Raw genomic sequence first — 14,978 nt, 5'->3', positions numbered from 1 at the left:
GTGATTCTTCATGCATTAAGAATCTGCAGATAAAAAGGACCCACTAGGTGGCAGTGATCACAGTGTGCTGAAGTGGGATTTACTCAAAGAGTTAACTACCATCAGGGTTAAAGGGAAGGGTTTTTGCTTTTGTAAAGGTGACTACGGTGGTCTGAGACAGTATTTAAATTCTATACTGTGGGACCAACTGATGATGTTACCAACAGCAAATTTAAAATGGGAAGCATTCAAAGAATTAATCTAGGCTTTTCATACCAACCAAGAAATATTGTTCAAGGTTTAGGCCTAAATGGATGCCAGATGAACTAATTAGACATGTGGCAGAGAAGAAAAAAATGCATGGGATACATATAAATTAATGGGTGAAATGGAAGCCCATGATAGAAATAAGCTGGTCTGTAACCAGTCACAAAGGAAGTTAGGCATGCAAAGGTAGATTACGAGAAATCTTTGGCAAAGGATGCAAAGGAAAACAGCATAGAGTCCTTTACTTATGTAAACTCTAGAAGGAAGGGAATGAATCAGATTGATAAGTGAATAAAGTTGTTTTTAAGTTCCAGTCTTTCTCTCAACAGTTTTATTTAAAAACAGTTCTATATTTTGAAAAACTACAAGTTAGAATGCAGAAAGGAAACTCATGTTTCTTTACCTTTTGCATATATTTCTAGTTCGACTAACCAACTAACATTTCAACTGCTTGGCCACTTTGCGGCACTGCTCCTGCCTTCCTGTGGAGGGGCTGGAAACCTTAGCAGAAAAGTCCTCTTGCCAAGGGCTACAAGGAGGGCAAACACAAATCATGTTTCTATTACTCAAACTAGCAGAAAAATAGATTAAATGAATTCATGTTCAAAGCGACAAAAGACAGAGGAACTCCCTCTAGTTGCACTGCTGTTCATAGTTATTCATTCTCAGCATGAACAACCCATAGGAAGTTTGTCACCTTTCTGAATTCAAAAAAACTCTTGAAAGCACAACTAATTCCCCTAAAAAAAGTGAGAAGACTAAAATCAGAGGAGCTACTAGTGGAGATGATAAACAAAAAACAAGCAGAGAATCTAATAAAAGCAAGGACTTTTGGAGAAATTCCAGTAACAGTTAAATCTCATTCCACCCTTGAATACATTGAAAGAAGTAATTACAGAGTGGGATCTCCTCGGTGTTCCAGAAGATGAAATGGCAAAGGTAAAGAAAGCCAACATGAGAACGACGAGAAACATCGGATAACTTACGTGGAAAATTAGTTTCCCGATACGGTACTCTAGTGCTGCTCGCTCGGTGAACAGATGGTAGGATTATCGGTCTGGAGCAAAATCAAGAACGATATATTGATTGACAGGTAGGCGTGTAAACGATGTGCTGATTGGTGCGCGAACACAACACATGATAACATTGGTTTAGTATCACTTTAGTAGCATTCAGAAGCACTAATGGTAACTTGCCCTAATCGTGCATGCCCTAATGAACAGTGAAAAAAGGTCAGGTTACCTTCACTTGAATCTCGTGGGAGCTTGAACCCCTCCCGAAATGGAGGGGGTAACATAACCTTTTTAAGTAGGTGCTGCAGCAATCTTCCCATCATTCACCACTTCTGTCTCATTACCTGTAGAATGCAGTATCTTCACTGCTGAGCTTTATGCTATTAACTAGGCTCTAGATCACATTACTCAACTTCTAATTTCGTCTGCCTTAATATACACTGACTTGCTCAGTGCTGTCCCTGCCATAAATAGTAATGCCAACTCCTCTCACCCTGTAATAAAACAAATCCATTCTAGATTACTTGTTTGTAATGAGTCTAACCAAACTGCAACATTCTGCTGGACCCCAGGCATTCTGAGATAGCAGGAAATGAAAGAGCAGATCTTGCAGCCAAACAACCAGATACTACTCTTTTGCAGACTTTTCAAACTCCATATACCGATTATAAACATGTTATCCATAAAGCATGTTACAATAGCTGGTCATTAATCTGAAGAGGTTATCCAGGAAACAAACTATACCAAATAAAACCAGAACCAAATTTGTGGCTCTCCAGCTTCCAGAAAAGCAGACGAGAAGAAACAATTTTAGGAAGGCTTCAGATTGGGCATACTCATCTCACTCACCTGTGTCTATTAACTAAAGATAGTGCGCTCCCCAATGTACATCATGTCAAGTACAACTGACCATTCGCTATTTGCTAGTGGACTGTTCCCACTTTCAAAACATCTGCTTAGACACCTTTACATCAATTGCTAGTACACAGTCATCAATAAATTTATTGCAGATTCTGAGAGATGATCCTAATAAAAAAAAAACTATTTACTTTCCTAAACCGGATAGGAATATATCATAAACTATAGTTATTATTTCATATTCACAATTAGAAAGACACAATATGGCCCTAGCAGCCTGTCATTAAACTCAACAACAACAGCATACTTTTAATCTGTAAAATAAAAAAAAAAAGTTGATCTGTTATGGCACTTTTTCAGGAAAAAAATTTTCCGGGAAGGGGTTAATTCATAGTATATCTCTTGCTCAAAATGCATCAGCATTTTGAGCAAGAGATATGCATCAGCATTTTGAGCTGATCCTAAGCACATGATGACAGCATGCTGCCAGAACTGGACAGTACAACTTCCCTGATTTTAAATTTGGATTTTTTAATGTACAAAAGTACATTAGGTTTAATGAAAATATGTTATTATTACTTATTTATGGCCAAACTTCTTCACTATTAAAACAATTAATGATGCAAATTGAAAGGAAATGTAATAATAAAGGAATACTAAAATTGAAACTGGTAGATAATTTTTAATTTATATTCAGTGGCCACCATAGCACTTTTTGGACATATGTGCCTGTCCAAAGCTAACTAAATTTGTTCTGTGATAAGACTGGAATTTTTAGGATCTTGGTGAGGATCATTGTGATTGTTTGCTAGCTGAATTACTTATGTAAAGTTTTCAAAATGGATGACCCAACAGATGTTTCAATGCTACAATTACATACATTTCAGCATTTATTTTCATCTGCTAATATGATATTTATGATATTTAAGTAATTGGATTAATTTTTTATAGAATTTTTAGTTTCCAGTTCAGAATTATTTTAAATTATGAGACATTTAACCCACATGTTGGTAACAAATTTTATTGAAAATACTGGAATGTACAAAGCCCTTGACCCTGTAATTTCATTTCACTAAGACTATGTTTGGAGTCCTCTGTGAAACTTTTCTTCAGGCTAAATGAAAGCTGATGGCCAGTGGCATAGCTAGGATTTTTTGTCAGCAGGTACATTCACAGAAAAAGGCTCCAATTGCCTAATGCTAAAAAGCATGCCACAATACCATATTTCAACTGTACAGTGTACCGGCTGACCCTACCCTGGCAACGACACTGTTGATGGCTCAGCCCTTTCAGAAGTGAGTTTATTAGTACTATTGTAGGCTGTAGGCAAATATTTGCATATAAATGTTAAAAAGTAATTTGTTCTTTTTTTATATTTTAAATGGTTGCCCAATATTAGAGTGAAATTATTTCAAAAATCATTTGAAATTAAAAAAAAAATTTTAATCAAAAAAATAGTTTTTTTTGATGATCACAAAAAACCTGTCATTTTATTTCACTTTTTAATGTAACATTAGGGGGCTTTGTCTCCTGCTCGCTGTGCTCACTTCTTTTGATAAAATAAAATACTTAAAGAAGGTTTCGACTCTGTGTGTGTGTCTCTTCCTCAGCTGTGAATACATAAATATGTTACTATATCTATATATCAGTGTAGATACACCATAGACAACTCTTAAAGAAATACTACGATCGTAGTGTGAAAGGCATAATTTCATCTGTATCTCGTATTGTGCTCATCCTTCACAATGAGTTACTATGTATTGCACTACCTCGAATAAGTAACACCTCACTAGTAGAGAAGACTATTGTCACTTATTCTCGGGAGGCACCACCACCCAGACGGCACTGTTTCAAAGTTAGTTGACTTTTCATTGGTGGGTGCCTTTCACACTTCGATTGTAGTTTTTCTTTAAGAGTTGTCTATGGTGTATCTACATCGATATTATATAGATATAGAATCTTAAACTCTTAAAATATTATGCCTTGTTGCATTTAGTTTATTTAAATAAATACGTTACATATGGAAATCAAGAATGGTACCCTGTGGTCGTGTTAGATAAACATAGTGTGTGACCACGCTTAAACAGAAGTTTATTTTACCACAGTAAAACAAGCTTCTGTTACGTATTTTTGTATTTGTTATGTATTACCATGTAACCTGCATCTCTCTCTTCTCCTATTGGCTGAATAAATATCATTAGGAGGAAAATTATTTCAATATATAGAAAGATATTGTCTTTCTACACCTATTTATGTATCACTTTATTCAATTTCTAGATCTGAAATTCAATTACAGATAATTTTGCCTTTTGTAAGCCAAAATTGGAAAATAATGGCTGGCAGCTATGATCTTCTCTTTTGGATTTTAAAATCTGCAAATCTGCTTTTGGACTTAAATCCATTGTAAACTGTGTCTGCAATCACTTAGCATGAGAGATACGAGATGGCAACACTTACTGGATGAGTTTAGCTTACTTTGAAATGACTTAAATATATATATATATACAGTCGAACTTCCCAATAACGAATTCGATAAATCCAGTGAAAAAATTTGTTATAGAGAAATTTCATTATACAGAGAATATCTTTTTTTTATTAGAAATTGTTATCTAATTAGAAAATGAAAACAAATCTGTATTTATTTTTGATGTATTTTATTTCAAAAACATACTTATTTAAATTACAAAAACATACTTATTTAAATTACAAAAACATACTTATTTAAATTAGACAATTTTCGCTGGTATCACAAATTTAAAAAAATCTGTACTTTTTGTTTGCACAGTACAATTAAAAAAAGTCTGATTCTCAAAGAAAACCTCACATTTGTTCAAAGCATTAAAAACATTATCAGGAACATTTTCACAAAACTGTAGACCCATATGAACCATTTTAAAAGCATTAATCATTTCTTTGCGAGTTGGCTTTTCTACGTGTTGTTCTGATGTGTCTTCAGTGTCATCTTTAATTTCTTTGTGATCATGGTCGTGTCTAACACTGTTCAGCAGTATTTCATCTTCATTTGGATGTTCTGCTGTGATCTACATAAACATAACTATCCAGTGTTATTTAATTTTCGATGTTTCCGGACGATTCTAATAATGTCCAAAATTTTTCAGTTGTTAAAGGGGCAGTTCATCTTGTTCGTCCAGTCATTGTTCGACTTCTGTATTCAATGCAAATCCCGCTTTTGAAAAACAAATTTGAATAGTGTATTCAGTGACATCATTTGTCCAAACTTTTGCCAGTTCAGAGATGCAATCTCTAAGGTTAATTGTAACCTCCAAATTTCTATTTTCTGATAATGCATTGACAATCTTCATTATTATTCTCTTTTGATAATGAAATTTAAAATTTTTAATAATGCCTTGGTCCATTGGCTGGAGTTTTGATGTTACGTTTGGTGGTAAAAACAACAACTTCGCACTATTAAGTTTGGCAGAAATAGTGGCAGGATGTGCTGGACAGTTTTTTTTTTTTTTATGAAAAACCCCAAACACGAAAGGTATCAAAACCTATAGTACTTAGCACCGTGCATGGGTTGAAGGAGAAGTATGGGGGGGAGGGGGGATGCCGGAAACTTTGCTCTAGAGACTAAACATGGGTTTCACCACTTCAAGCCTCCAATAAGCAAAGTGGTGGTATTTCACCGGTTGTGAAAGTCATCTACCACCTAGTTGTCAGTTACCAACACGATTTTCCTTTTTTCTTTTGTTATACGCTTGTCTAGTTTTAATATCCATTCTTCAAAAATATCACTTGTTATCCATGCTTTTTTATTAAAGGTGTAGTCAACTTCCAAAGATTTTGTGCCTCTAAAACATCTTGTGTTTTTTGATATTCCGATGACTAAAAGTCTTAATTTTTCACTTCCTGTAATATTTGCTCCACCTAGCACAGTGATTCTTTCTTTGCTTTCCACCAAAACATTTATCATCCTTAAAAGCAAGTCTTCTATTCGGTAAACATTTAAAGAATAAACCCATTTCGTCAGTGTTAAAAACATCCTTACGCTCATATTCTTCCAAAATCTTCTTTAAGGTATTGTTCCTCCAAATGTTGCAATCTTCTTCACTTACATTAACACTTCCTCCACAAATAACCTTTTCCACAATTCTGTGGCACTTCTTAAATTTATTTAGCCACCCAGTGCTCACATTAAATTCTGTATGTCCAAGGGACTGTGCAAATTTCAGAGCTTGTTGCTTAATTATTAGGCCCGATATTGGTATATTCTTTTATCATTTGCACCCATTTTAGAACAGCTTTATCAACATCTTCGTATATACACAACTTAATTCGCTTCTTGTCTGCTCCTCCTTCAATTGCATTTAAAATTGATTCTCGATTTTTTAAAATCATAGATAAACTGCTTGCAGGTATGCCATATTTCTCTGCAACATCTCTTTTCTTAAAACCCTGGTCAATATCATAACAATCTTTGCTTTATCATTAATACTTAAACAATTTCTCTTTGACATTGCTTCCACAAATGTAAAAATTGCTCTTGCCCACAGAGTAGTAACATACAGAGTAGACACTCCCATAGACGACAATGGCAATTCCGGCTACATGTTAAAATCACATAGACAGTGGAGGCTCCACTTTCAGAACATAGAAACAGGCCGGAACATTGTGAAGAAGTTAGCAATGTTCCTGGAGTATTTTCTAAAGTTTTGTTATTGCGTTGGATAATATATCAATTCGCAGATTATTAGTATATAATTTTCATAATTTATTATTACTCCAATCCAAAAATAAGAACACTAAGAATGGTGGACAATTAGCAAACCATAACATAAGTAAAGGTTTCGGCAATAATAGGTAAGCGATTATAATGGCTGCGTGGTAACATGAAATGCCATCGTTTTCTCTTTCCACGTTCGAATCCCACGTTTTCCTCCCCTGGTATTTTCTTTTTTCTCCCCCTCCCTTTTCCTCCCCACTTATACTTTCAATTCATTTCTCTGGTTAAATATGGAAATTTACTTGTTTTCACCTAAATAAAATTATTTAATTATTAATAAAGTTTAATATTTTTATAAGTCATGGCCAAACATCCATAATGTAGCTTAGGAGGAGGTTAAGATGCCATTTGCAATAGACATTAATAAATACAGATTTTTTATTTACAATATTGGGTGTAAATAATCAAGTGGCTAATTATAATAGGTTTTAGTACAATTCTGTGAGTAAAATGAGGCCAGTATACCTGTCTCACTCTATTGAAACCTTTTTATTTTCACTCACCTCAGTCCAGTAGTGTTTACGTGAAATTCTGTATTTATTAATGTTTATTGCAAATGGCACACATCACTGTCATCTTAATATCCTTGTAGGCTGCATTTTAGGCAATGTCTGGCCATTATATTTTTAAATATTACTTTTTTGACCTTAACTCCATAAATTTACAGTTGTCATTTTGACTGATCTCAACTGTTGTTTTAGGTTTCAATGTAATGAATGAATTGAACTGCTTTTAACTTCGGTTCTAATTGCGTGAGATTCCAGACCGCACCTTAGATTCCCGCATATCACAAAGAGCATCACGGGAACATGAAATTCTTTTAAATAACACGCGTTCCCTCTTCACTTAGTATTGTCAACTGAAGACATTTAAAAAATGAAAGTCAGTCGTCATGACTTTTGGCTTCACTGGGTTTCATATATTTTATAGTTTTTAATTTGATTAATTAATTCTTCAATGACAACCAAGGACAGAGTTGTGCACTTCTACTTCCTTGAGCATATTTTAATTCCGTTTTAATTTTAATCCCATATCCTTACTAATTAACTCATTTAAACTTTTCAAACCCCAAAATTATCTATCCATCCTACTTCAAGTAATTACTGCAGATTATATAAGGTGACTACCGTCTAATTAAGCTTTGCTATTGAACTTGGTAGTTTTATATTATTCTTTCCCCAGTGTAAGTCTACAGTGACACTATGTATATTTATGTGTAAATAAATATACACTGGTAAGATAGGTTAAACTTACTTGTAACTTGCACTGGCAGAAGGATGATAGAAAAGGACTTAATTATCTTTTCAGTTGAAGTTTGAGAAAAACTTTTGTTTAAAGGTATATACCTACTCTGAAGTTTATTAATTTTGTAATGCCGTGTGTTAATTAATATTTTAAAAAAAATTTTTGCACATGTTACAGAATGCTTCACTTCTGAATAGAATTAGGGATCTCGAAAAAATGCTGGAGCAGGAGCGTGACTGGCATCAGGATGCCATACAGGCTAAAGAAGATGAATTAAATCATTTGCGAGAGCAAATGGAGCGACAGCTGATAGAATACAGAGATTTGTTAGATATTAAAGTAGCACTAGACTTGGAGATCGCAGCTTATCGCAAATTGCTAGAAGGAGAGGAAAGTAGGTAAGAAAATTATTCTTTTTGATGTTTACATCAAAAGAATAATTGTGCAGAAAAGAATTTTTTTAACTTTTATACTCAATAGGTTAATAATCACATGAGTTATGTAATATTGCATTATTAAGATAAAGAATTGAAGTCTGTGCTGTTAAAACTGCAGTATGTAGTTTTGTTTGCTAGAAAACCAGTTGTCTGGGTGCAAATAAAAATCTAAAAAATTAAGGAATTAATTAACTGAAATTAATAAAATAAAATTAAAGAATAAGAAAGTGGTAAGAATATGGTGAGGATGGATATTCTTGTGTTCTTTTAATTTTACTTTCAATTGTTAATCACACTTACTGTAGTTTCAGAATATGTTCATATGGTAAAGAAGTGTTTTAGTTAATCTAGTATTAACTTATGCAATAATTTTAATTTAAAGATATTTGAAAGTCTTACTTTTGTTTTTATATCAACCATGCTATATTCTGAAGCTAAATTTTTAATTTAGTAACTAGCAAAATTATGAATTTTGGCACCTTTTCATTCAAATGTCCTTGAGGCTGTCACAAACATTCACTCCGATATGCCAAACTATGCTTGCTATTTGAGAGCCTAAGATGCCAATGGAACTGATATTCGGGCGACACTCAAGTCTGGTCAATCTGTTACAGATTGACCACCCTACCATGGAATATTATTTCCACATCTGGGGTGGTGCCCTCAAAACCTCTCTCAGGCTTCTAGATTTCATTCAAAAGAGGACATATAGGTTAATTAATGACTCATCTCTAACGGAATCTCTCCACTCTCTGTCTCATAGACGGTCTGTTTCTGCTGCATGCCTTTTCTATAGATACTTCCATGAGCACTTTTCTTCTGAATTGGCTTCTATGATTCTCCCTGTTTCTTCCAAAACAGTTCGAACACATGCTACAACCAGTCAACATCCTTTTGTTGTCCAACTTCAAACTCACAGAACCAACTTCTCTTATTCCTCATTTATTCATTTAACTTCCGTTTTCTGGAACAACCTTCTTTCATACGTATTTCCTGAAAATTACAATCTAGAGAAGTTCAAGTCTAATGTTAACAAATATCTTCATTCACCTTCTCACCTTCTCAACAACAACAAAAAAAAAAAAAAAAGATTAGGAACCCTTTCGCTTTAAATTCCAAAGATAAGAGGCACACAGTACAAGATTTTGTTTTTTTACTGAGCTACCAAAAGCAATTCTAATGAAATAAAAATAATCAGTTTGTCAGCAAGCTCAACTGGATCAATGTTAGTTAAGCTATTCATGTCAGGTAGATAGATGTGATTCATCCCTTTCCTTCTAAGGTTGATACTAGCAGACAAGTTCTTGTTAATTTTTTCTGTACTCTTTGCCAAAGACTTTTCCTAATCTCCCGTAGCATGCATGCTGTCCTAACTAACTTAATTACAGACTGATTGTACTTAAAAATTGGGGTGAGTTGTGTACGGGAACCCAACTGCAATCGTTTAAGGCGTGAATCCATCTTTGTGTTATTAGAGGAAGGGTAAGATGTAAATGAATAAAGTCTTGGTGGCTATAAGTGAAGTATAATTTTATTTATCAAAGACCAATGATAGGAGAAGTAAGATATATATGGCATAGTATTTACATCGCTGTTTCTTACAAAGGTTAAAGCTTTACAAGTGTTGGCCAGAGTAGTGGGCAATGTACTTCAAGTTGAATTTTTGAATTTTTCTTTCCAATGATGTACGTTTCTTACATTTCTGTTCATATTTCCTTTGCAATTTTTTCGACATTATGAAAATTTTCTTCAACTCGGCACACTTACTGGCTTATAACTTTACAAATTTTATTTTATCGGTTATTATTGCTAAATAATATTGTAGATCCTGTTATTCTATACAAATCAACACCAATTTCAACGTCCTATCTCTTTTCAATCCAAAGTTACACTGCCCAAACGCTGCATAGCATTGCCATTTTCAGTGTTCATGTGCAAGCGCTACCCCTACCCCCCTCACTCTGCACACCCCTACTACTGACCATTTTAGATACGGACATAAACCCTCTATCCAACAAAATTTAAATCATTAGATTATCATTTATAGTTTATGAGATATAAGGGGATAAATCTTGCCATTTTTTTGGTCGCTAGAGTTTTCGTACAGACCCCCCCCTATACCAGACCGAATTTAAAGACATATTCACGTCAAAAGGTTTTAGGGCTGAAAGCCTCAGACTACAGAAAATTCACTAATCGAACAAGTTGCTGCATAGCATCATGTTAGTTCATAGTAAATTACTGAAGTATGTGAAATGGCATCGTTTTTGTTATATCTCATATTATGAATGCCTCCACAATATGTTACCCTGATATTGCACTACCTCAAATAAGCAATGCTTCTCCATTGTAAAAGAGCAATGTTAATTATTCTCAGTGGATACCGCTACCCAAACGGCACTGTTTCAAGACTTTTTGGCCACTCATCAGTGGGCAGGTAGGTACCCTGATGTTACAGTAACTGGTGTGCGATAGTAAAGACTTAAAACAGTTTAGGGCTGAAAGCCTCAGACTAAGGAAATTCATTAATCGCACACGTTAGTGCATAGCATTATGTTAATTCACAGTAAATCGCCAAAGTAGATGAAATGGCATAATTTTTGTTATATCTCATGTTGTGAATGCCTTCACGAGTTTTCTGATATTGCACTACCTGAAATAAGCAATGCTTCTCCAGTGGAGAAGTTACTTATTCTTGTTGGATACCACCACCCAGACGGCATCATTTCAAGACTTTTTAGGGCGCCTCCGTAGCCAGGTGGGAAGGAGCAGCAGTGCGTAGCACACGCTGCTTGATTAGACCGGGGTTCGAGCCTGTCACCACCAAATACGGAGGATGCGGAAAGGTCAGGGAATGACCACCGCATATCCCGGAACAATATGGCCTTAGCTGCTAATGCTCCTAAAAACCAAATAACAAACAAGACTTTTTAGCCTCTCATTGGTGGGCAGGTAGGGACCTTGGTGTTACAATAACCATAAAATACAATAGACTGATTATACTTATTGTAGAATTGATTCCGTGTCTTTTGACAATTCATAATATCCCATGAAATTTTTTTTTTTCTGCCACTGAGCTCATCAGCCCTAATGAATCCATTTTTCTCTAAACCTTGAATACTACCTCTCAGTTAGTATAATTATAAAAAGTTTAGTATCCCATTATTACCTTCCCAAACACTTCCCATTAGGTACTCACATTTTTTAACATTAACAACATCAGTTAGTCTCACTGAGAAGATTTTAAAAATGTCTGAACATATAATTATTTTGCAAAAACAAAATTCTTTCCCCTTTGCCCTTAACAGAAGTTATATTAGTATTAGTAGTGGCAAATTATGCAAGAAAGCAAGCCTGTAGAGTATCAGAAAAAAAAATAAATAAAAATAAAAACCACCTCACCAGACAATCCCTCAGGGACTCACATCTGGTTTGTTATTTGGTTTTTAGGAGCATTAGCAACTAAGGCCAAATTGCTCCGGGGATATGCGGTAGTCATCTGGATATCATCATTCTTCTCTTTCTTGGTGATTCCCTTCTCTCTCTCTCTCTCTCTCTCTCTCTCTCTCTCTCTCTCTCTCTCTCTCTCTCTCTCAGGGGTAACTCAGAAATTTTTTTTTTTGGCTGGTGCAGCAAAAGCCTCAGGCTTCCTTGTACCATATGGCTAATTATAATAATACAGTGGATTCCGTTTATTTGGGCCACCGGTTAATTGGGGCAGCCGTTTATTTGGGGGAAATCTTAAAAAACAGAACCCAATCGAGAAAATAGCCAGGGTTTACTTCGCTTAATTGAGACAACATGCCGTTTAATCGGGGCAGGAGACCGCAGCACTGGAGATTACCCTATGATTTTCTCTGAACGTACCACGTGGTTTGGTCAGATTTGTGGAGGTCACAACAATAAAAGCAATTAGCAGTCACCTGTTTATCTGTTAGTGCAATCTATCATAAACGAATAGTAAACTCGATCTTATTGAATTTGCAATAATACCGACAGTTGGAATTCTGTGGGTTATTGTGGTGAAATGTGTTTACACTTCCATGGAATCTTCAATGATATAAAAAATTAATTTTCAGAATCTTCTCTTCATTCCTATTTTTAAAGCTTCGTAAAATTGTTACTCTGTTCTCACTTGTGCGTATCGTGTTACTTGCAATTTATGTATCCTTATCATTTTACTGTTTTAAATTTTAACCCCCACCCACAAATGTCAGTGAACAGAAATGTCAACTAGTTAGTATGTACATATTACAGTACGTATTAATTATTCCAATTATCACGTATATTCTTCCGATTTTCACTTATCATTTAATTTTTTAATTGGTAAGGTAACAAAGGGTAAATTTGTGCTTAAGATATCTTTACTTTTATAGCTGTGGATAAGGATAATATGCCTCCTATTTTTGCTAATTAGAATCGCTGTTTAATAGAATTAAAATTCAAATCACAAACGTGATCACAATGACCGGCACTTACTACACATCGTACAGTGAACGGTACTTTATCGTAACGTGATTTGATTGTACAGTGAACCAATTGTAAAGCGGGGTCCACTGTATTTTTTTTTTTTACGTGGAACTTCGGATAATTGGGGCAGCCGCTTAATCGGGCCAAAATGCACTAGTCCCAATTAACCGGAATCGACTGTAATAATAATTCTCTCCAAGATTTTGTCTAATACTTCCTTGAATTTATTCAAACTACCCACTTCCATAACAACAGATGGAAGTTTCTTCCAACAGTCTAACCACCTGCTGACTCTCAGTTATTACAAAATCATTTAGCTCCCTGTTAGTGTTTGATACACTTATGGTCTTTTTTTGGAAAACCACAGGAGGCATTAAGTGGAATGTGCATAATAAGGTAGGAGATAAAATCAAAATTTGTATGCATTATCTGTGTTTGATTTTGATTATGAATAGGCTTGCTTCTCTAACTGGAGATTGACTGCTGAGTACTCGGTGCTAATGCTTTAAATTGTATAGCATCATCTGAATAGGTGAATCCACTTGTCTGAGCAAGCAATAAGCATTGTATGGAAGTAAAACTTGCATTTTAAAAACATAACTGTTATGTTTACTTTTAACCTCTAAAATTAGGCTACTTTTGCTTCATGCAGCACAATATTGTAGGATTTCAGGGGTATTTCAAGGCAGTAATTGAAATATTCCTCCAGTCTTATAGTCTCATACTATGTAGGTCAAACACACCCAATTTGCAAGACCATCCACCAGATGATAAGCCAATAAGCTTCAAATCAGCTTCTGGCATTGTGTCAAATCTTTAAATATATAGTGGATTCACCTACTCAGATGATGCTATACAATTTAAAATGATATCAGAATGAAACAGAATCATGGATAACAGTATTTTTCTCTAGATTGAAGTTAAGATCGAGAATTAGGACTGAGGATTCGTGCTCAATCTTCAGCAAGATATAATTGAAAGTGAATGCAGATAACTTGTAAGAATTTATATTATATTACACTGAAATGCTCTTGCAATCCTATATATGTAGGAGGTGATTTTCCCAGATCATTGATGCAAAAATTGGAGGAAGAGTAGGATGCTAATTAGTGATTAATCTTTAGATGAGGATGCAACAGAACTATCAGGTTATAACAGAATTAAAAGTATTAATGGACATAGGTTGCAGCAATAGCTTTGACCATAGACTAAGAGGCTCAACTACTATTTGAACAGGCCAAGGAGCAAGTTTCCTGCTCCTTGGCCTGTTCAAAATTGAGTTTAATTTGATTAATAACTTTTTTTTTTTTTTACAACTGTTGTGAGTAGGCTAAAAAGCTGGATATTTGGATACAAGCTAATTGCAATATTCAGCTTGGGTATCTGCATGAGAATGATGAGAAACGTCGGATATCTTACGCGGAAAATTAGCTTCCCGATACGGCACTCTAGCACTGCTCGGTCTGGAGCAGAAATTGAGAAGGATATATTGATTGACAGGTAGGCGTGGCAAACGATGAAATGATTGGTGGTGGTGGGCGCGACAGACGACAAGCTACTGTGTATTCGTTGGTTGGCATTATGGTGTGTATTTACCAGTAAAGAATGGTGCATAATAGTTTTGTAATGAACGGTGAACAGGTAATAGTAGCGATGAATCTTTTAAAGATGGAAGAAATTTGTAAGGAAAATAAAACGTTTCTTGATTTTTTGATGAAAACTAAATTGATAAGACCGAAATTGTACTGTTTTAAATGCAATGATTATTTCCAACTAATTGAATCACGAACAGAGTCATGTGGAAAGTTGTGGTGTTGCAAAAAATGTTCTTCACGAGTTTCTTTATTGAAACATAGCTTTATGGAAAATACAAAAGTTTCATTGAAAAAGATAATGTACATTATATACTTTTGGTCAACGTGCACGCCAGTAACTAAGACAGCATTCCATCTGGAAATTTCG

At 34.8% G+C, this 14,978-nt stretch overlaps 1 protein-coding gene across 2 annotated transcripts in view; it reads left to right on the top strand.

The window, feature by feature from the left end:
• Nucleotides 1-14,978, top strand: part of LOC150087021 (lamin-like) — a 328,582-nt gene that overhangs the window by 180,094 nt on the left and 133,510 nt on the right. For both annotated transcript variants that reach the window (XM_090372908.1, XM_090372909.1), the window contains exon 6: nucleotides 8,287-8,507. In XM_090372908.1, the coding sequence (XP_090229034.1) occupies nucleotides 8,287-8,507 (221 nt within the window). The remainder of the gene's footprint in view (nucleotides 1-8,286; nucleotides 8,508-14,978) is intronic.

The sequence above is a fragment of the Mastigoproctus giganteus genome, chromosome 4 (genome assembly GCF_048544385.1).
Source record: "Mastigoproctus giganteus isolate SK-2022 chromosome 4, ASM4854438v1, whole genome shotgun sequence".
Classification (NCBI taxonomy): domain Eukaryota; kingdom Metazoa; phylum Arthropoda; class Arachnida; order Uropygi; family Thelyphonidae; genus Mastigoproctus; species Mastigoproctus giganteus.
This window is presented reverse-complemented; position numbering and strand designations above follow the sequence as displayed.